We start from the raw sequence: 22,985 nt of genomic DNA, 5'->3' as shown, positions 1-22,985 counted from the left end.
CTTGACTCAGAGAACATTTAACATTTTTGGTGTGCGTGTATGTGATTAATAATCTGCTTTGATTAAGTGTGATATAATATGCAAATTAACTCAATGTAATGCTTAAAGTGCTAGGGGGCAACAATGATCATTTTTTTGTGGATAACTTGACTGTGCTATGTTGACATAAAAGATTCAAATAAAGACTAATCATGAAAATCTGGAAGAAAAATATCTACCTTTTCAATGGTAGCCTATACTTAATGAATACAGACAGTGTTTATGTGTTTTATACTTGGGTTTATCCAGTACGATCGTACGATACATGTAGGCTTTTATGTTTGTCCAGCAGCAAAATTACACAGAACTGTGTTCACCCACAGTCTATGGTCCATCCCTGGACTATCATTCTGACAGGTAAAAACAAAGGTTCTTTTATTGTTAGTTGGAAATGTATTGCATGCAGCTAGGATGTTTTTTTGTGTTACTCGATGCAAGGTATGGAATATGGTTAAAACAAATACGTAGTAGGGGAGTTTTGTCCTTCGCGGCTGCCATACTTGTTGTGCTTGAAACAGGAAACAGATGATACACTCTTGTTTGGCGGACTAGCTGCTAAGCACGACTTAACACAATGGCTGAGTATTCTCACGTGAAATCGACCAAGTTAGTTTTAAAGGGGCTCAATAAAGGGTACGTATAGCTTTTATTTGGTAAAACTTATCTTTCATACTGCATTATTATTCATGGCCAACCGTTCAAGAAGCTATGCTTAAGCTAGCAGATGCTAAAACGTGACGTGAAGCATCGATACAGGTTTCTGTTTACTTCTGTATTTATTAAAGTCAGTCTCAGACTTTAAACGTAGGATGAGAAACGCTGCATCAGGTCATACCTTGATCGTTTCTGTAAATATCTAAAAATGTAGTTTTCCTTAACTAGCTTTTAACAAAACAAATAAGAAATGAGGAGCTGCTCTGTCCATTATGAAGAAGGTACATCAGGCTTTTCAAAGACTTATTTAGAAAAAAGTAAACATAATGTTTGGTAGGATCTACATTAACCGGTGAGTCCAAGAATAAAGTCTCTTGGATAATAATAACAATAATATAAGATATTATAAGAATACCGCCTGGCTCCATCACTGTGAGTTGTAAATAATAAAGAACTATATTTTCTAATTAGAACTACAAATTCTAATTAGAACTACATTTCAATTTAAACCAGACTAGTCTTAAATTAAGTACTAGAAAAACAAACAAAACCTCAACGCCATCCTTGTTTTTTGTTTTTTATTTTGAGGTGTTCATGTGTTTCCAATAATGAACAATAAACTAATAATAACAAATAATAGTCAATATTATGAATATGGTCTTTGATACACAATAAAATGATCTAAGAGTAACTGAACACTCAACACCAACTCAAAAATGTCCAAGTAGTTTGAGGTTTCAGATTTCCAAATGTATTATTTCATTATTTTAGCAAATAAGACAATTTTATGACACTAACATGTCTTTAATTTTTATTGCACAGGAAAAAGAGGAAGCATAAAGATAAGAAGAAAAGTTCTGCAGATGATGAAGTAAAACCTGACGTTGTTGGTAGGCCTCCGTGTTTGAATTATTTTTACAGCCTATGGTTTGAATGTTCAATCTCAAAATTTGTCACAACACAGATGTAGTTGTGGAAAGTTAAATAAATATATTCATTGTCCTGGAAGGTGTTTTTATTTTTGTCTTGTTGTTATTGGTTTAGAGTGACACTAATTTTTTTCATATTTGCAATACAAACGATTGCTTTTTTTAGGAGTTGACGGTTAAACACACAAGTATACTTTGTTACCAATACTGAATAAATGGTGAAAATACAGTAATCTGAAAGCAGGCAGAGTAGCACGCTAGAAGTAAAGTGTCTCCTGCTCCAGGAATTGAACCTTAATGTTGCTGGGGCTTTTAAGCACGCAGCATGCCAGTTTCTATTACACCTTTTGACATGGGTCTCTCTGCTCACCAGCCGGTTGGTGGTCCGTCAGCAACTTCGGGGAAATCAGTGGAACTGTTGCCATAGAGATGCAGAACAACTCGTATATCCATGCCCTGGATAGTGGCCTCTTTACGGTCGGCGCACCTCACGCAGGTAAGAAGACGCATCAGAGTAACTTCAGGATTTGACCAAGTCATTTCAGAGGAGTCGGGTCATTCCTACAGCTGCTGTGACTTTCACTCAATTTGACCAGTTTTTTTCGCAGGACAGAAAATCATCTGCTGCCGTCTCTCACCTAACTTAGCGTGTAATTGCTTTTTAAAAAGGAGGCTATTATTTCTTTACATGGAGAAGATGCTTTTCACTCACTTTTCCATCAACGATGGCTGTGTCCAGCAATATGACAGTAAAGTTTCTACTGTTTCAGGTTGTATCTTATTTATCAAGCTTGAAGACATATCCAGATAACCATTAACTGTATTCCTTTTAAACAAGTTGTTCCAGCAAACCCCTCAAGACAATTATATTGGCTTTTTGTTTCTTTTCCATGAGCATTACTTGAATGTTCATGTGTTATTTCCTACATTTCTAGACAGTGGAATCTTTCCTCAAGATTTTTCAGGGAATCTTATCCAATAAGTCTCTGTAATAATTTAATATCATGCTAAGACAAGTTGACTGATGATGATATGTTACTGTCAAACAAACAAATATACATAAATACAAATCAAACATCACCCACTCAATAGGGTCATTTTAATGAAAAAAAACATTTCAATAAAAAGAATTTAACCTAGAGATAATTACAAAAGCAATCATTTTGATAATGCACTGACAGTTTTTGTCATTTATGAAAACATATCTCAGCTGTGATGCTTCTATGTTTTTTTTAATAATATCTATGTTAATATTTCTGAGTTTGTGACTGCTGTGTGTCTGCTTTTATTCATCCTCCAGTCCTTTGAGAAATAATGTTTGCAGAGATCATATACTTAAGGATAAGGATCATCTTTATTGATCCCCCAATGGGGGAAATTTGGGTGTCACAACAGCTTAAAAACCCCAGTAAAACAGGGAATATAAACAGCATCAAATAGCATAAAGAAAAAAAGAACAGCTATAAGCCAGTTTACATTAATTAAACACTTATACGGGCGACACTATCTCAGTCTGTGGGCCCTTAGGTTGGGAACCGGAGGGTGTACGTACCAGACCTGCTCACGGTCCTGCGTCTGCGTTACACAATATGATGGACGTGTGCGTTTGTATGATGAGGTTGCACTCGTGGTTGGGGAGTTTACCGATGGAGTTGTTGCGGGCCTTCTGACAGCGAATACAGATGATTGCTATGAATCTACAGAGAATTATGACCATGAAACACAGGAGCAGTCGAAAGTGGTGTAAACTGTCGAGTTTTGCACACAACACAAGAAGTTAGAGCACATACTGTAGATTTGAAGTGAAATAAGTGAAACATGTTACAAGAGGCTTACCCCTCTTGGGTTAATACATTATATCTTCTTCTGCTTGTACATGAGAGAGGAAGCGTTTTATCTAATTGAAAATCAAGTAGATCATTTTTGATGTATTTCTTTGAGTCTTCTGTCATTTTAAGATAAACCTATAAAACAAATCCCAGACTTAACCTTGATAACAGGCAATAGTACAACAAATAGTGGGCCCGTATTTTAATTCAACAATGGAAGAAAGTAGTTTTAAGATTTCATTAGGTCTGCATTTTAAATGCTTCTTTCGACTTATCCCACAGTTGAACAAACTTCAACAGCCGAAGTTATAATTACTGTCGACTTTAGGCATTGTTAGGAACAAGGGGGTGTTTTTGCATGAATTATTTTATCTATTAAATGTAGACACCAGACTGAAAAGGCTGAGCAGAGGTTGAGTTGAGGGTAAGGACGGAGAAAACTCCCCAATTCTCCCTCACTTCTGCCTTCAGGCACTTCTGAGGGAGTGGTGCGTGTCGAAACAGTCTGCCCGGAAAGAGACACTACCAACAGTTCATTCAGCCCACGTTTTCCTGAGAGCCAACGGAAAACTGCCCGCAGATTGAGGCATCCCGATTCCCTTAGTGGGTCTTTATCCTCTGCATGCACATAAGCTCATTTCTGGGAGATGAAAGAGGCAGCAGTGATTTACTTCTCTTTACTGGATTTTCTGCAAAGGCACCGCTGTGAGGATGATACAGCGTTTTAGAAAACAGCAAAAACTTGTTCACATTCACCTGCAGGTCAGAGGAAAGAGACGAGATGTCACTGTCTGACATATTCCAAAGATAATAAGCTTTTAAAAAGCCGCTTCTGACACATTTTACACAGTCTCACAGACTCTACTCTCCCTTTGACCTGAACCCTGCATGACGCAACACAGACTTTGCCAAACTTTGATTAATCGCGAAGGTCAGACAGCAACCGATTCCAAAGCAGATCACTTTTAGAAAATCACGAGGAACTCGGGTGACCTCAGTGTGTAACAAAAACATTAAAATTCAACAACACAACAGTTCCCTTCATATCTAATTCCAATTACTCTAAATATTCAAAAGGTCTCTGTGCTGCTGCACGGGATCCAGATCAGCACAGTGCCACGTAGCCGCAGGCTTTGCATCATTCATAACAATAGTGCATGAGTAAAACATGAAACAGACCTCAGGGGTAAACTCATGAAAGGGTAATGATGCTAGTTTTAATAACAGCACATGATTGTTACGCTGTAATCAATATAATTCTACATGACTGAGTGTGGCTGGTATAAGGTCGAAATCAGTTCCCTTTCTGTTAAGCTGTGTTCATTTCTGAAATTATTTAAGAAGCAATTCTAACAACATTGAAGTCCTTGAAAGGTAATCACTGTTTTATATATTTCAGCTGACGAAGGACCCGACCCCCCCGAACAGTTCACTGTCATTAAGCTCGCTGACACGAGGTGAGGAAACCAAGAAACGCTGCACACAGATTTGACTTTTAAAGTGTGTGCGCCGTACGTGCAAGTGAACCGCCTTCATGGAGTTCGACTTTAATATATATTTTGTTGTCATCACAGAATCGCCTTGAAGTCTGGATACGGCAAGTACCTGGGTATCAATTCTGACGGTTTGGTGATGGGACGATCTGATGCCATTGGTGCCAGGGAACAGTGGGAAGTCATCTTCCAGGAAGTGAGTGGATCTTTTGTAGTTTGTAGCTTTAAGTCTGTTCACCCAGAATGTTAAAAAAAAAAAAGAGTTTCATTTTAATCAGATGACAAAATAAAAGAGATGCGTTTTAGAAATAAAGCTGAAAAGATTGAAATGATTTGTTTCTATATTGATCAACTGAAAACTATTTAACTGTGTTGAGAACAGTTGTCTTTCCGTGTTTGTTAACCTGCCAATTATTTTCTTTGTTCTAAAGAGGTAAAGTAGTGTTAAATAAAAGATGTTCCCAAAGACCCAAACTGACCTTTTAAATGTTTTTTTTAGAGATATGCAGTCAACTGTCAGAGAATAGTAACCAGAAAATAATCCCCTTTAAATAACTGAGTAATGTTGGGGTGTGGACAGAAGAATTGTGAGAATGAGAACTTCTGTTTGGATAAATAGGTTGGAGATTTTTCAAAAGAAGACATGATATACCGGTAATCTGAAGTTTGGTTAACATTGGCTTATTCATTTTATGTTCAGGCACAAACAGTGAAAGACAGAATGACGGTGCAGAAAGGTGGAATTATTCGACTGAACAATGTGATGACAACCATTGCTGTCAAATGTATTTGAACGAAAACATCTTTTTTTTTTTTTTTTAATCTAAATGGCTGCCCAAATAAACAACAATTACTATCAGAATAGTCGACTTTCTCATTGAGTTTCTGCAGTAGCACTCGTATTCACCCACCATCAGCTGCCTTTCACAACTCGCCTCTTCACTGATTTGAGTTCATCCCAGGAGAGATAACTCTTCGCTTTAGTCCTGAACAGCTCATTCATTATGCGAAAAGCATCTACCTTATCACTTTAGCACACTTCTCGCCTTAATGCTTTGTTGAACCTTTAAACAACCTGCCCGGCACAACCTTGAGACTCTTTAACATCAAATATTGGGCAACCTTTCATGCCTGTCACAACAACCAATCCCACTGCAATTCTATCTAATCTACAGCCTCCTCTTCTGTGTCTCTTTCTGTTCCGCCTCAGGGCAAAATGGCTCTCCTGGCAGCAAATAGCTGTTTCATCTCCTACAGTGACAGTGGGGACATCGAGGCCAAGAGCAAGACAGCGGGGGATGGTGAGATGGTGAAGGTGATGTGTAAATTGTGTTCTTCCGCAAGGTTGCTTGTTTAATCCTTTTATTTTTAACCATGCGATCTCTGTGTGGACCGGCGATGTTCTGAGGAAATGTGTGACCTCACTTCAGGGGGTTCAACTTATGGCTATTTAATGCAAACCTCCGCCTTTCTTTCCGTATATGATGAACAGATCAGGTCAAGTGCAGAACGGGAGGTCAAGCATAAAGACAATATTGCAGAAGAAGACAGGGGCAACGTGAAGTCCTGCGAGGTCAATTATGTGTAAGTAAACTCCACACTGTATTACTCCAGTGCTGACTTGGCAAACCCATGGTGGCTGTTTTCTTACATACAAAGTAAATATCTTTGTCCTCTGTTCGCTTCAGTCGATGTTTTTGAGCTTCATCACAAATGCACTTTTTAAGCCAAAGAACAAAAACTTTCAGATGGGGACAGTGGGAGGAATTGTCTGGTTTACCTGGATGATAAATACAGAGTGACAGAAAAAATAAAATCCACTAAAACTGAATTGAACTTAATACTTAACAGATTTGTTAGGCCGTATTTACAAGAGGCAGTGCATATCTGCAGCTCCGAAGTCCAGTTTGTATGACTGGTGTGAGTGCTCCGACCCGTGCTCGCTGGCACGCTTGGAAGAGGTGTTCTTCGTCACGGTACAGTTCATGTCAGAGCACAAGCACAGGCAGCCTACACAACATGAACATCCTTCATTATCAAAACAGGCCCCAAAGTCAGTAACAAGGCTGTCATGTTCCCTGTGTTGTTCTCTGATGTGCGGACGCGGATTTGACCGTGCGTCCCTTTTTAATTTTGTTTTTTATTTCATGGGTCCATAAAGCCATTCATGCGTTGTATTACGACCTTATGTAGCCTACGAGAGGTAAGTGTGCTCAGGGGAGCGGGGAGAGAATCGTGCTCAAGCACAGAGCGGGACAACTTTGCCAAGTGTGCGTGCACCCTTAAACTCTGGCATCACAACATCAAAGACAGGTAATAGGGGTTGGGATAGGACTACATGTAAAGAAAACGCAGAGCGAAATGTTGTGCTCCACGTGTTTATTTCTTCAGAATTCCTCAAATCTGCACCTTTTTCCTCGTCTAAACAACAACAGCACGGGGAAATCACTCATTGGCTGCACTGGTCACACCTGGGAGACTGATTTTTAAGAGCTTACGAGCATGAGACAACCAGTGCAACACAGCCAAAAGCACCAGCAACATCACTCTGCAGCATCACGAATTACCAGCGTGTTATCAGCCACTCTCTGATAACACGCCAATAATCATGAAAAGTGGGTTTTTTTGTAACCTCAACTTTAGTTTAAGAGTCCACACAGCGAAAGAACAGGCTGCCCGCATGTAAACACAGTATACCCTTTAAACTGAGATCAAATGTTTGTATAGATATGAACAGTAAAATGAGTGTGGGGGGGGGAGCGGTGATATGTACTGTGAATTTTTTTTTAACAGTTAGACAGAAATTCTCACCACAGGGTGCATTAACTTTGTACTTTTTCTAAAAGCATCAAGCTTGACCCTTTGGCCCTCCTCAGTAGATGAGCTGCTCGGGTACTCCATAAAAACCTGATTGACAGCTTTAAAATGTTTCAGCTGTGTTGTTTTAAATAGTTCCTCCCCTGCATAATACACACAGAAGATGTATTTTTAGATCAATCATATCATAAAAAGAGGATTTTAGTTTCAGTTTTGCACTTACAGAGTCTTTTGTTGCTCTTGTTTGAGACATTGGACGTGACTATGAGGCGTTTTTTAGTCCACAAACTGTTGTCACATTGTGCCTGTAATTATACTTTTGTTCGTTAACAGCTTTGCATTGGGCACTTAAAGCAGGATTCTGTCAGCATCGCCTGGATTGAGCGCTGAAGCACTTTATTCTGATTAAAGGGGGAAACAAAGTGATTTTCTTCCCATTGTGCTCTCATTGTGTCAGTCTGCTACGTCAAGAATTTGACTACAAAATCACATCTCTCGGATGTAAGATCGCACCTTTAGGTTACCGCCTCATCAGTCCCGCGCATTTAAAGATGAAATTGATGGTCTGCTGTTAAAGGGGGGGTTGGAGGGGGGGAGGGCGCGCTCAGAGTGTTTTATATCCAACCCATCTGTGGCCTATTAAGATCTTGGCAATATGTCTGAAGCTGTTGTTTTCTTGGCATGCTTTGGCTTGTGTTCACACTCTATTATTTGTTTTAGATGAATGCTGGGGAAATGGACTCATCATGTTGACATGTTGATAATGGCTGCCCTTGAGCCTTCTGTCTTGATTTAGTGTTTAGTGTCTTAAACGCCTTTCAGGATGGATTGCGGCCCAGGAATCATAAAACACAGGCAGAGCAAAGAGAAGCTCAATTTCAAACATGCTTTCTGACAAGATGCGGTGGTTGTGCAAAGATCTGCGGTGCTGGATATCTGACTTGAGTGTTTTGATTGCTTAGATTAAAGTAACATTTCATTTTAAGCTCTCCCAGTCACAACTGTAAGGATACATGTTTGCAAAGGTCCACATTGGCGAAAAGAAGGATGTTTAAGTCCTCTCACAGGGCACTGGTACCTTTCTGAATTGATGGTAGAGGTGTTAAAATACCAATTCAAGGTGTCCTATAAAAACATAAACCAACCTTGTTTTCTCAATTACCTTTTTAATAAAAAATGTACATGTTAATTTGAAGCATCTAGACTGTCATCCTGTTGCTATTGAGCCGCAACTGTCAACATTTAAATACTCTGCCTTAATTCATTCCTAGGCTCATCCTTTTTTAATTCTTTAAAACGCAGTGATGTAGAACCTCAGCATAAGTCTTCAAAGTAGGAGGTTAATGTGTGCGTGTGTGTGAAGCAGGCAATGAGTCTTTTGCTTTTCATATCCTTTCTGAGTCAAATAAATGTTTCTGTGTGTGCGTGTGCGTGACAGAAAGAAGTTTCAGAGCTTCCAGGATCGTCGGCTCAGAGTAAACGAGGGAGACGCATCCTCGCTAAAGAAAGCCAGAACAGATGGGAAGTTCCACGAAGAGCTGCTTGACAGGTGTGGAAATAAGCTCCTTAGATATTTATTCTCTAACACCTTATTTACATATTTGGATTCATCAACCTTCCTTTCGTGCTTTTTTTTTTTTTTTTTGCTCAGAAATTACATTGATACACTCAGGTATTAAATCCTATTCCCAACTCTTGAGTTTTACTAATGATGTAGTTTTTTTCAAAACATGTCAGTTCTTTATGTTCTGGTACAGTGCCAGGAAAAAAAGACAGGATACTTCTGGGTATTGAAATCAACATCATACGAAATGTCTGTCAGCTGTTCTAAGTCAGGTTTTCTGTTTCTTTTAAAAAGAATGCTATTTTATACTAAACAAGACAGATCCAGATAAAAATGGAACTCTGCATACTGCTTTATTTTGAAAGTCACATATTATACACAATACACTTTGCCATGTTTTTAATTATTATTGTATTTTCAATTATGATAACATCTCATTGTTTTTTTTCTATGAAAGGAGGAGCAAGATGAAAGCGGACCGATACTGCAAGTGAAGACTTAACTTTGTAGAGTACTCTGTCTTTTGATGTTTTTTTATGAATTAAAATAAAATGGCATGGTCAATGCAGGCTTGTTGTCTTGTTTTCAATATGATGGATTCTTCTGATGAGTTTTATCTTTTACAATTCAGGTGACATAGTGGCCTAATGTTTGAACGGTAAAAATAATCATTCTTTATTTGTATAGTGCCATTTCATAACAAATGTTATGAGAGTTTGTATCCGTTAGCCCATCCCCTCGTAAACTTTATATGTCTAAAAATGTATAGAGTTCAAGTAAAGGTAAGTTGCCAGGTCATGAAGTTCTTTCACTTCTGCTTCTGAAATTACTCTTTTTTTTTCATTTTTTACATCTGGATGTCTGGGGCTTGCTGCTTCAGAGTTGCAAGTGGATATGATCTCAAATGTGTTTTACTACGACAATTTCACATGAATTAAAGACAACCCATCACAAATCACAGTTATGATTCAGAACATTTTAGAACGTAAATGTTATTCTCTAGGAAAGAGCTGACTTATTCTTCACTTTGATCAATATTTATTGAAAAGGTTCATCACTGATAATGAAGGCCAAATTAACATAGCCTACTTAAATTTAGCAAAAACAAACAAACCACGAAATAAGAATGCAAATAAACCAACTTTAAAAAATGTGCATTTATACTAAATTATTCTTTAAATACTTATCAAAGATCTGTGCTTATTATTTTTATTAGTATGAGTAATTGTAATTTTAATTATTTTTTAATAGTATTTATATAATAAACAGCCTAAAACGCTTGTTACATGAACATTTGAGGTCTTTAACCCCATGTGGCCTGTTAGTACATAGAATTCAATTAGCTCATTAGATGTCGGAGAGTGCAGGAAACTTTCTACAGACCTAAATGTAAAGTTCAGTAAATGGTGCATGTTACTATGGTAACGATTACATTAAAACTAGTCTAATGTTAACTAGTCACGCGCCACAGTAGGAAATAAAACAAAATCATCCACGAGTGGTCATGTTATTTATCTTCACTTCCGTGTGGAAAGAACCACCAGCCCGTCTTTTTGTAGGGGTGATGTGTGTACCAAACCTTGTCTCTGGCAAGTGCTGCAGCTTAAATTGCGAAAAAAAAAACACATATGAGTTTATCTTCTAAATCGTATTTAAAAATGGATGATTGTGCATTTACATGTGATTTAGGCATTGAATGTATCTTTTAGAGCTTGTGATTCCCCCTGTCTCGCTGAGCGTGAGGTCACTGTCACGAGATAAACAGACGCAGCTTCCGCACTACATTTCATGTTTAAACCTCCTCACGACGAAGTACAACGGGAGGGAAATTCAGCAAAAATGGGGCACTCTGCTTTTGTTATTTTAACGGTGTTATTATCCGTAGCATCTGCACAGTTTGTACCACCGGTAAGCGACATTTTTTAGTTGTCTTTTTGCTGTTTCAGTCATTGTTTTGAGCTGTATGTTTGGACTCTGAAGTCATAATAATCTCGTCCAACCCTGCATCTTTATTTATGTCTTTATTTAAAGTACACAGAAGACTGTCGGGCTGACATGTATCCACCCAAGGGTCCCACGTAAGTACAGATAGACTATTACTGTTGTGTCTTTGTTGTTAGTTCGATAACTATGTCGCTTCATTGCTTTGTTTTGTAACACCTGCACTTGACTGAGTCACCTCCTTCACTTGCCTCGTAAACTTTAACATCCACATCCTCAAGCTTCAAGGAAACAATGTCAGATTAAGAAAACAAGAATAAAACAAATCTGTCATACTGTGTATTCCCAATTTGAGAAGAAGAATATAATAATCATTATACATTTTATTTATGGGCGCCCTTCAAAAAACCCAAGGACACCTTACAAGCAGGGTTAAAAACAAACAATATCAAACGTAAACATTAAACGGAGATATAAAAGCACAGTTTTACAAAACAAAATGACTACGTAAGTGTCTACAGAAGTGCAGGAGTTATTAACTTACCTAAAATAATGATAGCGTTTATGAAATAATTCAGGGGTCCCAGCGTGTTCAATGTGTTTGGCTCTTATGGTTGACATGTGGACTGAAAGTTCACCCTACAATTGGAAGATGTCAACCCGGGCTCATGGGGAATAAGTCTATACTTATCAATGGACACTGATGTGTGTTTATATTTTAAACGGCTCATCTCAATCTTGATTGGCAGTTTGGTGTAAACTGGTGAACGTGAATCATTAAACTATATACCTGAAGATCTGAAACGTAAAACAAAGTGTTGTTACTGCCTGTGCAGTTAGATCCAGAAGAGTTAATAAACATTGTATCTTAGTGGGTCACCTGTTTCCAGCAATAACATTTAGATGTGTTTATATCTAAAGTGTCTTTTTAAATCCCTTCAGATTCTCATTGTGATGTTGTGTTCGTGTTAGGCTTTTTCCTCCGTTAGGAATATGTGACGAATATTTTGGTATTTAAATGTTCTTTTTGAACTTGACACTAGTTCCTTTGTTTTATTTCTGAGAAAGTCTTCACGTGCTTTTTCTCTTTCATGTTACCATTTGACCGTAAATAAAATATTTTTTTGAAAGTTTTGAGGTTGTTCTGTTGTTGCCCAATTAAATAAAAAAAATCTATCTTAAGTTGGTTTCCACACTAGATGACATCAACAAATCTTGTCTGATCATTGATGTTGAGAATTGGAACATTTCAAAAGCATTGTTAGTTTAACAGCATCTCCACTCTATTCAGGTATAGAGGAGGTGTGAGTTGGTACACAGTGGACCTCGGCCTGCCCCCCAGCAAGAGATGGACAGCTCTGATTACTGACAAGAAAACGGAGGTAAGACCACGATCAAAGACTTAGAAAAATTAGTCTCATGCAAATATTTGACTCATAGTTTTCTCTTTTTAAGCTGGTCAGCATGGTTCAGGCAATCAAAGACTTGGCCGATATGTTTGTGCCCAGCGGCAGGCTGACAGAGTTGGTTGACCTCACACTGGTGAGAATCACTTCTCTCTCTCTCTCTCCTCGTCTTTTCTTTAAAATAACCGATTGTCACGAAAACCTTTACAACTCTTTGTTCCATACTGTTCTGTAGCCTTTGATGGCGAGCACACTCCCAGAGCCTTTTGGCGATGAACTCAAAGGAATCGCCGACGTTTCAGGCATTGCTCTTGGTGAGGAAAAAAAGCAACAAATCGTACACAAAATTTTGAATGCACCTCTGCACCACGTTTTGAAAATGTTTCCTTGCGTATGTACTCCAGGTGAAATCGTCTTGTTCAACATCTTCTATGAGGTGTTCACTGTGTGCACATCGGTTGTTGCAGAGGACACTAAGGGTTAGTTATATTCAGAAGAGTAACACATTCATTAACTTTAAATAATTGAGTATCGAGACTGAAATGTTTTCCTCTTCTTATAGGTAATCTGATTCATGGTAGAAATCTGGACTTCGGATTATTTATGGGGTAAAAATCTCCTGTTTTAAGCTTGCTAGTCGTGATTCAGATCCTGTAAAGTAACTTCTCATGAGATAAACATTCCCTCCTTCACAGCTGGGATGTGAAAAATAAGTCATGGATCATTAGTGAGAAGCTGAAGCCTCTGGTGGTCAACCTCGACTTCAAGAGAAACAACCAGACAGTCTTTAAGTCGACAAACTTTGCTGGATATGTTGGCATGCTGACTGGTATCAAGCCTGTAAGTCATTCATTGTTCTATAACTGAGGACTCAATCAGCATAAACCATTATTTAGCATCAGTGACAGCTGCTGAGTTGTTGAGACTTCTTGCACAGTCTAAGATGTAGAAAGACTTGAGGCATTTTTTGTTTTCATTACAGCAACTGTTCACTCTGACTATGAACGAACGCTTCAGCCTCGATGGAGGGTACATCGGTGAGTCATCAGCTCTTACACTCAGACAGAGACGCATTAGGACATTTAAAAAAAAAAAAAAAAAAAAAAATATATATATATATACAGTTGTTTTAATTGATCTGTTTTCTTGCAGGAATCCTGGAGTGGATCTTCGGGAACAGAGAAGGGATGTGGATGAGCTTTCTCACTCGCTCTGTCCTAGAAAAGGCAAACAGGTATTCCTCTCGTATACTCGGAAGCAATTTGTAGAAGTTTTCGGACATGGTGGTGCTCCACAGCAATGTTTCTGTAAAGAGCTCCCTGTATCATTTTGTCGAATGTTAAAGCAGGGAGAAACTCAAGCATGGTGAAATGTTTTAAAACTTTACACTTTGGTTTGCTTTATAAAAAAAAAAAAAAGTGGTAAACAGAAACCATTCTCAAGAGGAGGTTGAAGCAGACATTCATTTTCCTGCATGCTTCAGTTTTGAATTAGATTTTTTGGTGCTGAAGTCAAGCGCCCCTTCCGGGTGTCAAGCTATTATTTTTCTGTCCAGACAATGAGTCTCGCCCTGTTTTCTCTAGCTATGAAGAAGCCAAAATCCTCCTGGCTCAGACCAAGCTGCTGGCTCCGGCCTACTTCATCCTGGGAGGAAACAGCACAGGCCAGGGCTGCATCATCACCAGGTCCAGACAGCTCAGTCTTGATGTCTTGGAGTAAGTAATCAGGATAATGCTGCACTTTTTTAAAGCTTTTAATCTCAAATAGTTTGTTTGCAATCTTGTATACAGAGGTCTCTGTGGATATCTTTTCATATCTTAATCCTCAGCAATATTCAGCTTTATAATGACTGATGGCTACACCAGACAGTCTAAGCCAACCAGGGGGAGAGGCTACAGTCTGTAGGGACTTGTCCAGGAAGCTGGAAGGTTACTGGTTGAAGTTGAAAAAGTGTGGCTGAAAGTATAGTAATAGTTCTGGTTTCTGGAGAGGTGTCAGTTCACATCCTGAGTACTGCTGACATGTCCTTGAGCAAGTCACAGAGACCGCATCTGCTCGGGACAGCCCCCTCACTCTGACATCCCTCCTTTAATACATGGCTGTAGGATCCTGTTGGGGACTCATGTCATCATCATCGTCTTTATTGCCAGACTCAAAGTCTATTTTTAGAAAACATAAAAAGCAAAAATGTTTGTATGTTTTTTTTTTTTTTTTTTTTTTTTTTTTTTTAAGGACAAATTGCCACTGAAGTGACTTTTTTTTTTTTTTGTGATGTTGAACAATAAAGTTTCCAGAGTCCAGAGTCATCATGACACAGCTTTTGTAATGCTTTTTCTTTCGTCTTGAGAAAATCCCTTGTTGGTTTGAAGTCCCCTGATTCAACTCTATTACACATATCAGTTCCTCAAAGTAGCTGTGTGTCTCCTTTTGAACTTTATTTGCTGCATTTCAGGATCGACCTGAAACTGGGCCGCTGGTACGTTCTGGAGACAAACTACGATAACTGGGAGGAGCCTTTGTTCCTGGATGATCGCAGAACTCCAGCCATGAAGTGCATGAACAAGACCACACAGGCAGTGAGTATTTAAGACACGCACAGTAACTCTGCAAGAATCTCCACTTTTCTGTCTCTGAAAAGAGGATGTTAATGTGTTTTAAAAAGAACAAGCCAATCTTGTCGGTCATGTGATTGAAGGTCTACATCTAGTCAGTGTGAAACTTTGTGTTCTCCTTTTTTAATTTTTTTTAGAATATCTCCCTAAAGACCATGTATGACATGCTCTCAACCAAACCAGTGCTTAACAAGGTGAGTGTCTAATGATTGTTTGATTACATACTACATTTTTGAGTAATGCGCTGGGAATAAAAGTAATTTTTCTGGGTTGTACAGTTGACCACGTACACTACACTGATGCAAGTGTCTGAGGGAAATCTGGAGTCGTATATTCGTGACTGTCCAAACCCATGCATGCCCTGGTAACCTTCCAGCCGCTGAACCCCCGTCAGTTTGTCAACGTGTACCTGCGTGGAGAAGCTGTGTTGAAGACGAGCTCAGCTGACGTTTCCACAATAAGCGTTAATCTAATTTTAGTGAATGCACAGCTGCCAATCGTCTGAACCAAAGTGATGATGTCAATCGTTTTTTCCACCCCTAACAATTTGGGTCTGCTTAAAGCTTTGAAAATTAAAATACCAATTTTTTATTTTTTTTTAAGGGACTTTTGTACAAATGTGAATCAAACTTGGGTTTCCTGCTTTGATGTTTACTGTAAATATTACAGATTTAATCTGCAGGATGAGTCCTCAGTTGAGCTCTTTTTGGGCCAGCGGAAGTGAAATGTTTGTGTACAACTAAAACTACTGTAAAATATTTTTCAATTTTTGTCTAATTTAGCAAACCGAGCCCGCACTCACCGTCGTGTGCCTCCACACTGTGTGACCCAGCCTGAGTGCAGGTGTTTCTTTAACTGTGACTTAACAAAGATAAGTTAGAGGTTCTGTCTCAACACTTGACTGACCATTTCACACTCTGTAACTGACCAGTGTACCTCTCAGGTGGTGATTTATTCAGTGTATAAAATGTATAATAAAAGGATTCCCACAATGAGGTTCTGTTTCTTGTGGGGGTTTTTTTTTAAATGTGTGAGGCAGTTATGCCTTTAATTAAAAATAACTTCTCTGGGCCATAAATTGAAGATTTCAAAATTGAATTGACTCAAAAACAAAACCCCTGTCTTTTTTCAAAACCAATGATCTGAACCTGAAGGTATTCTTTTATGGCATGGTTGGATTCAACAGTAACAGATGTCAGATTGCAACTGCCAACCACTTCGTGCTCTCCAGGCGACGGCAGAGAGTCTTGAAGGCACGCTCTGTAGACAAACTAGACCATCTTGCATTCTTCCTTAAATCCTTCACTGATGTTGAAATGTAAACGAGGACTATTTCTGCAGGGTGCTGTTAGACACTTAATCTGAAACCTACCCTGCACAACCATTAAAAAGAACAATTTAGACATTTAATCTGGTCAATTATGCTCTCATGTGAGTTTGTAGTTTTTACAGAGATGTCAGTAAACTTGTCAGTCTGTTTTATAAACTAAAATAAAACTAAAACTTCTCTAGGAAGCATTAAGTACTCAAAATATACGGGGAGTAAATGGAACAATAATACCGGATCTGGAAACTGAAAGTTGTTGGCCAATTGTTTGCTCGTGTAGGTACATTTTGATCCTAATAAAAAGGGGAATAGCATTCCCAATAGAGAACTAAAACATTCTGCAGTAGCTTTCACCCAATGCCCCAGTTTGAACACATAAGACATGAGAATATGCAAAAGTACTCAGCACGCCAACATGTTTGAAAAGTATTTTGTATCCATATTTTATTATTTAAAACTGATTACTGTAGTTGACACTTTAATTACAGCAAAATAAAAGGAGATCGACAAAACAAAAATAGTTTATAAAGATTAGTCTGAAGGGATGAAAGTTAAGCTCGAGCTCTAAAATGAAGGACCAAATGGACAAACAGTTAAGCTCTCTTAACGCTCTCTCTTTATAGGCAGCAATCAAGTGCAGAAGAGACAAGCTATACAGTACTAAGGCCAAGCAATGACAGATTTTATTTAAAAAAAAAAAAAAAAAATTAAAAAAAATCACCACTGAAGTCAGACTGATCCCAGAACCAAGAACAGCACTAAGGCGGATCGGAAGAGCAGTTTCATTACTTAAGAGATTTAACAAAAGCTTCACTGTTAACTGTCATCAGTAGCAAAGAGACAGAGCTCCCCAGATCACCCACAATTCACATGAAACATTCAGGCATAAATGAAACTTAATGTTGATTATAACTTTGTGTGTCAGGGTCACAGTTTGGACAAATATTACTAGATTTAGCTCCTTTTAAAAAAGCACAGAACAATCAACAATCATATACATCCAGAACAGATTGAGTGTTTATGTGTAGTGTTGCTATAATCAATATATCTTCAGATATCAAAATAAATCTTTACATGCTCTGGGCACCAACTGTTTCTGAAAAAGACAAAGAAAACACAAGTCAGTCTTGTTGGATATAAATGCAGCAAAAAATAGTTTTAAATGTATTAAATAGATCCACGAAATGCATTCAGATCAGAGATCTGTGCAAAGTAAGTCTTTACCTGGTTCCTTCAAAGCATGTGCGTTTCCCACAAGCCCAGTCAGCGATTCAGTGTTTCCGTTCAGGATCTCTACAGACAGGTTGTTATTCTGCTGCTCCTCCACTATTCTCTTCTGTAGCTCCTCCTAATGTTACACAACACAGTTTATCATTGGAAGATGTTTTAAAACCGGCACTTTCCTGTCATTCGAAAGGAACTGGAACACATTTATGCGTGTGCTTTAACACACCTCACACATGACTGACAGCTGGAGCGGCAAGTCATCCACCTTCACAAAGTCCTCTTCATCAGATTTCTGACTGGTGTTACCCGAGCCAACCTCCTGCAGACAAATCAAAGGCAGGTTGAGTCTTGATGATGCTTAAAGCTCCTGGTAAGCTAAACTAAATGTTGCATCTTCTGCCAGCAGGCTGTTAAACCTTAATAATCACTGGGAATTTAAACTTAATTGTATTATCTTACTGAGGGCTTTCCAACCTGTCTTCATCTGAGAGCTACTTTGAACAAATGAAAGTGGCCAAGAGCTACTTGTATCACATGGCTTGCATTTATTCACACAGCACACATCAGCTGAATTAAGCTACTGTGGGAAATTGCAATAAACCATAATCTTAAATTCACATCAAAGTAAAACAAACAAACAAACAAACAAAAAAACAACAGGAATATTTTTCACTGCTTATTGTGCCACATAGTAAGCTATGTTAGCTGAAAATTCACAATTCAACTTTTTCACTTAACACTGAATATTGGGTAGAGGTGCATTCACTGTCCTTTTATTTATTTTTTGTAAATTATTTTAACATTCAGTCAACCAATAGGCAAGCTACTGAAAACCTGCCCACAAACTACCAGTAGCTCCAAAGCTACCTGTTGGAGACACCTGATCTTACTGTATTCCTTGTTCTTGTCTTTAATCACATCGTGGTTACATAATTGTAATTCTTAGTGATGTATAAATACATTCTCTCTATGTAGTCTTAAAATGGAATGTACCATATACTCCTGTTCACTGTTGGTTTCTAAATGTATGTAGGTCCGAAGACACAATAAAGAGTGTGAATCTGAATCAACTGAGCATCTTCAGGCCAAAACTTACATCTACGTTGATCATGACAGGGGAGTCTGTATCAGGGCTACTGGTGGTGTTCGCCTCCTTTGGGACATCCTGATCATGCGAGGCTGCAGAGTCTCCTCCTGAAGCAGCAGCTGCCCTGAACTGACTCTCCTTCTCAGGACTCTGACATTGGGCCATGTCACAGTCCTCTGCTGTGGAATCAACAGTCTCACCTGACCTGCTGGTTTCTGCAAAATGATACAAAATAGTTGATCGACATGTTTAGCAAAAAAAACAAGATTTCTATCAGAGAGAAAGTTAGTGTGATAACTTCAAATTTGAAGAAACTTTTAAAATAAAAGGCATCACCTCCATCATTCTCTGGATGATTCTGCTCACTTTTGGTCTCTTGGGTTTTGCTGGGTGTTGTCCCCTGAATCATGACATGAAACACAAGGCAGACTTAAAATATAAATATATAATTATAATGATCAAAAATAATGTTGAAAAATCCACGTTTTTCTGGTGATCTATTGCAAAAAAAAAAAAAAAAAAAAAAATATATATATATATATATATATATATATATATATATATATCAGTGCCAAAACAGTAGCACTGACCTCGTGCTCCACTTGTCCATCAGCAGACACCTGCATAGATGTTTGGACGTCAACAGGTCCAGCTTCAAACTCCTCCATTTCCTCCTCCTCATTCTCATCCTCTCCACTGCCATAGTTTGTCAAAGCCTGGGTCTCTGCTTTCGAAAGACCTGAAGAAAAAAAACACACACACACACACCATGCTGTTGATCCAAAGTGCTGAAGAGAGCAGAGAGAGGAAAAACAAAACACAAGGAGGAAACTGAAAACACAAAGTATTTGAACGTGCATTCATTCATATCTAGAGGAATTGGTCCACATTCCTTTTTGTGGGGTTATTAAACTTATTTCCTTCAAAACCATTACGCCCCATTATGACACCAACTTAACCCTAGAGTGCCCATTTGAGTTTCCCAGTACAACTATTTTATTGTCTTACTGATAGACAGAGGTATTCCCTGTCCCTCTCCTTCCTCCTCAGAGGCTTCTCTGCTCCCGCTGTTCTTCCTCTCTGCTTGCAGGTAGTGCTCCTTTAGAGTAGAATCAGCTTCCTGCTCGGCCTCTTCTTGGTCCTGGAGATAAGACGGGAGACATCATTGTAGTGCAGATTACAGCAGCGCTAATTGCTATTGACAATTACATTATCAGTACTTCAATGACTGACCTTGTCTTCGTCAGAGTACGCTGGGGAAACTGATCTATCTCTGCTGGTGTCGGTGTTTTCCTAATTAGAGGAATTAATTAAACGAGGAGCAAAAGGAGTCTCTTTCAAACTTTTTTCAGTCAGTCTTAAAATATGTTCACTATTTAGCCCAAAAAAAATCAAAGCGGGAACAGGAAACTAACCTTGAGACTTTGCTTTGCTTTACCGGGTTGCTCATCCCTCTTTTTATTCTTGTGTTTGGCTGCCAAGGCCATGCTGCTGCTGTTATCCAAATCCTGCATGAGCCTGAAGAAGGCGAGTTCATTGAAGAGGATCTCGGAGATCTCCACTAGGAGGTCCTCCCCACAGTCCTTTAGAGTGCGGCCCACAAATTTACTGAGAGATTCCTGGAACAGGAGGAAAGAGAGAGAGAGAGAGAGAGAGAGAGAGAGAGAGCGACGTCAGAAATGCGGTTTCATCCATTTGATCTCTATCAAACTTGGCCAGAGCCGGATGTTGGCGGTACCTGCAGTATGCCTCCAAGCTGTCTGTGGAAAAAGCGGACAAACTCTTTGCTTTCATCGTTCTGTTGGGTGAGAGTGAGAACCATGCGCCGCACAGATGTCAAAAGCTGGAGGGAACACACCTCATCCATGTTCTCCTAATAGAAGAAAAACATCCACATTACAGAGAGATTCTCTTTTAAAAGGGCTTTCATTTCATTTACACAGGAAATACTGACCACATTCAATTTGAGACATTTCCTGTTGGTATAAAGCTTTTACTGATTCATGCTGCAGCTCCCCGAGTAAGTTGTCTCACCTTCAGGAAAGGAATGACTTCTGTCATGATGGCCTTGATCTGTCGATCCAACTGCTGAGTGTCAATCTGAGGACAATGCACATCGCCAGCTGCACCGCCTGTTCACAGGGATCAAGAACATCATGGAGTTACCAACAAAAAAAAATCAAATAACAGGTTGTTTTCTGCTGGTGTTTGCACATGGTCAACTCAGTCAAGCTTTTTCATTTGGTACCTTCCACTTGGCCGGCAGGGTTAGCAGACAGATGTTCAGCGTTTGAGACTTCAGAGCCACCTGCACCTGCAGTGTTGGCGTTGCAGGGGTTAAACTCAGCCTTAAGTTTCATGCGCTCATATTCCCTAATCCTGGCCAGAGCCTTGTCTAAATGTATCACCGTGTTTCCTATCAGAGCAGCAAAGGAGGGAGAGCAGGGGAGGGAGCGGGCGGGAAAAAAGAGACAGAAATGGCATCCAGAAAGTTCAAAACTCAATGAAGCAAGAGAGAGAGGGAGAAGAGTGACTGTCATGGATATTGATGAATTTATAAGAAAGTTTACACAACAGGATCAAAGAGGGATTGGAAGACTCATTAAGAATCTATGTCCCAAAGTCTATTTTTAAATGTTCACTGATTAATTCTGGTAATGTAGTAGTGATCCTGAGGTGTAACCTGGTCTACTGGAAAGGGGTTCCTCAGCTTGACAAAATAAAAGCCCAAAAGCAAGCATTTCAGTGGAATACCAGGATGTGGAAACGGGTGAAGAGAGACACATCGTTTTAAAAGCTTTCTTCCTTTCACTCATTTCTTCATGCAGTTTATACCCAAGTCATCGTTGGCAAACGGTTCCAGGTTGGAGGAGGTTGACATGGTGCTCTCGTTGTCCACAGACTCTGCATCATCCCTCTTCTTCACAGACTCCTGTGTGTGTCTCAGATTTTTCTCCACCGCCTCCTGGAAAAAGGTCGAGAGTTTTTGTCATGAACCGAGCACGGCATAGAATTGATAAAAAGGAAAGAGAACATTCCAATGCATAAGATGGAAAACATCAATGGTGGCGTCTCCTAATGAGGAAAATTAGACGTTTCATCCATCATTCCAGAACAAAGGCATTATTTAGACAGACAAAGGGCCCTGCTGCCAATTAGCATAACTCCAGGGACTTTGGCCCAGAACAAAGAAACACATGTCTAATCTGGCAAAAGAGTCGTGCAGAGAGGAGGGTCATCCTTCTTTTTTTTTTTTTTTACATTTACAGACATCCTTCTGAAGTCTCACTGTCAAGTTTAATTCAAAGACAACAAAGATGGGGGCAGGGAAAATTAAAAGTCAGAGACTAAAGAGAGACATGGGAGGATGAAAAGAGACGAGGCATGACAGGATGAAAGCAGACAAGACTGAGAGAGAAACTCATTTAAGATGTATTGAATACGGGCCGCCGGAAGCGCAGTGGCAGAGCGCGTGTCACCATGCATGGAGGTAACAGTCTTCACGCGGGCAGCCCGGGTTCGACCCCGGCCTGTGGCTCATCTCTCTCTCTCTCTATCCACTTTACAACGCTATCCACTTTCTCTCCCTCTCTCCAGTAAAGGCAAAAAAGGATTAAGAGAAGGTCTTCAGGACGAGTGGAAGCCACACTGAGAAGTTAAAATGTTTTTCTGTCTCTTACTGCGTCGCTGGTGGCCAGACTCTCGCTGGGTGTGAGCTCAGACTGAGAGCCTGCTGCCCACGACACGGGACCAAAAGGGGCTAACTGGTCCTCCACTGCACTCTTCTCTGTCAGGTACCGGGTCACTATGTCCTGCCAGAAACACAAAGCACTGCTGTTATCGAACGATCAAACATCTCAAAGGGACATTGCCTTTGGATCTAAAAGCTTGGCTCAGATTAGAAGACATTTCTCTCTCAGCTCCCAAACACTGTCTATCTCTATTTGTATCATTTCATGCGAGAGCTTCATCAGGCAAACAGTCAAGCCCTCTTTAAAAGGTGGCTGTGTTTTCAGTGTCTACTTATTGTAAACACCGAGTCAAAACTAGATTGTTTCTA

General features: G+C 39.3%; 3 protein-coding genes across 10 annotated transcripts in view; 2 read left to right on the top strand and 1 right to left on the bottom strand.

The window, feature by feature from the left end:
• The first annotated feature begins 522 nt into the window (after positions 1 to 522).
• On the top strand, positions 523 to 9,894 carry frg1 (FSHD region gene 1). The gene is made up of 9 exons (XM_079337307.1): positions 523 to 672; positions 1,516 to 1,583; positions 1,996 to 2,118; positions 4,851 to 4,908; positions 5,026 to 5,140; positions 6,155 to 6,259; positions 6,437 to 6,528; positions 9,200 to 9,310; positions 9,783 to 9,894. The coding sequence occupies exons 1-9, from the start codon at positions 614 to 616 to the stop codon at positions 9,817 to 9,819; spliced, it is 768 nt and encodes a 255-aa protein (XP_079193433.1). The 5' UTR covers positions 523 to 613; the 3' UTR covers positions 9,820 to 9,894.
• A 967-nt stretch (positions 9,895 to 10,861) lies between these two features.
• On the top strand, positions 10,862 to 16,280 carry asah1b (N-acylsphingosine amidohydrolase (acid ceramidase) 1b). Its single transcript, XM_079337385.1, has 14 exons — positions 10,862 to 11,233; positions 11,357 to 11,403; positions 12,558 to 12,648; positions 12,722 to 12,808; positions 12,908 to 12,986; positions 13,077 to 13,151; positions 13,235 to 13,280; positions 13,368 to 13,512; positions 13,655 to 13,709; positions 13,825 to 13,906; positions 14,256 to 14,387; positions 15,125 to 15,248; positions 15,422 to 15,478; positions 15,563 to 16,280. Exons 1-14 carry the CDS (start codon positions 11,114 to 11,116, stop codon positions 15,650 to 15,652), a joined length of 1,230 nt encoding a protein of 409 aa, XP_079193511.1. The 5' UTR covers positions 10,862 to 11,113; the 3' UTR covers positions 15,653 to 16,280.
• Positions 16,281 to 17,027: 747 nt separating this feature from the next.
• The window catches only part of pcm1 (pericentriolar material 1), a 19,258-nt gene continuing 13,300 nt past the window's right edge, over positions 17,028 to 22,985 (bottom strand). For 7 of the 8 annotated variants that reach the window (XM_079334791.1, XM_079334795.1, XM_079334794.1 and 4 more), the window contains 14 exons: positions 22,606 to 22,737; positions 21,761 to 21,890; positions 21,174 to 21,341; positions 20,960 to 21,057; positions 20,664 to 20,798; positions 20,341 to 20,544; positions 20,159 to 20,218; positions 19,934 to 20,066; positions 19,516 to 19,664; positions 19,262 to 19,325; positions 18,935 to 19,140; positions 18,065 to 18,157; positions 17,836 to 17,959; positions 17,028 to 17,707 (listed from right to left, as the gene is read on the bottom strand). In XM_079334791.1, coding sequence (XP_079190917.1) covers positions 17,682 to 17,707; positions 17,836 to 17,959; positions 18,065 to 18,157; positions 18,935 to 19,140; positions 19,262 to 19,325; positions 19,516 to 19,664; positions 19,934 to 20,066; positions 20,159 to 20,218; positions 20,341 to 20,544; positions 20,664 to 20,798; positions 20,960 to 21,057; positions 21,174 to 21,341; positions 21,761 to 21,890; positions 22,606 to 22,737 — 1,722 coding nt within the window. In that variant the 3' untranslated portion in view covers positions 17,028 to 17,681. The remainder of the gene's footprint in view (positions 17,708 to 17,835; positions 17,960 to 18,064; positions 18,158 to 18,934; positions 19,141 to 19,261; positions 19,326 to 19,515; positions 19,665 to 19,933; positions 20,067 to 20,158; positions 20,219 to 20,340; positions 20,545 to 20,663; positions 20,799 to 20,959; positions 21,058 to 21,173; positions 21,342 to 21,760; positions 21,891 to 22,605; positions 22,738 to 22,985) is intronic. The other variant, XM_079334798.1, reaches the window with a different exon arrangement.

Source organism: Symphodus melops, assembly GCF_947650265.1.
Source record: "Symphodus melops genome assembly, chromosome: 2".
Classification (NCBI taxonomy): Eukaryota; Metazoa; Chordata; class Actinopteri; order Labriformes; family Labridae; genus Symphodus; species Symphodus melops.
This window is presented reverse-complemented; position numbering and strand designations above follow the sequence as displayed.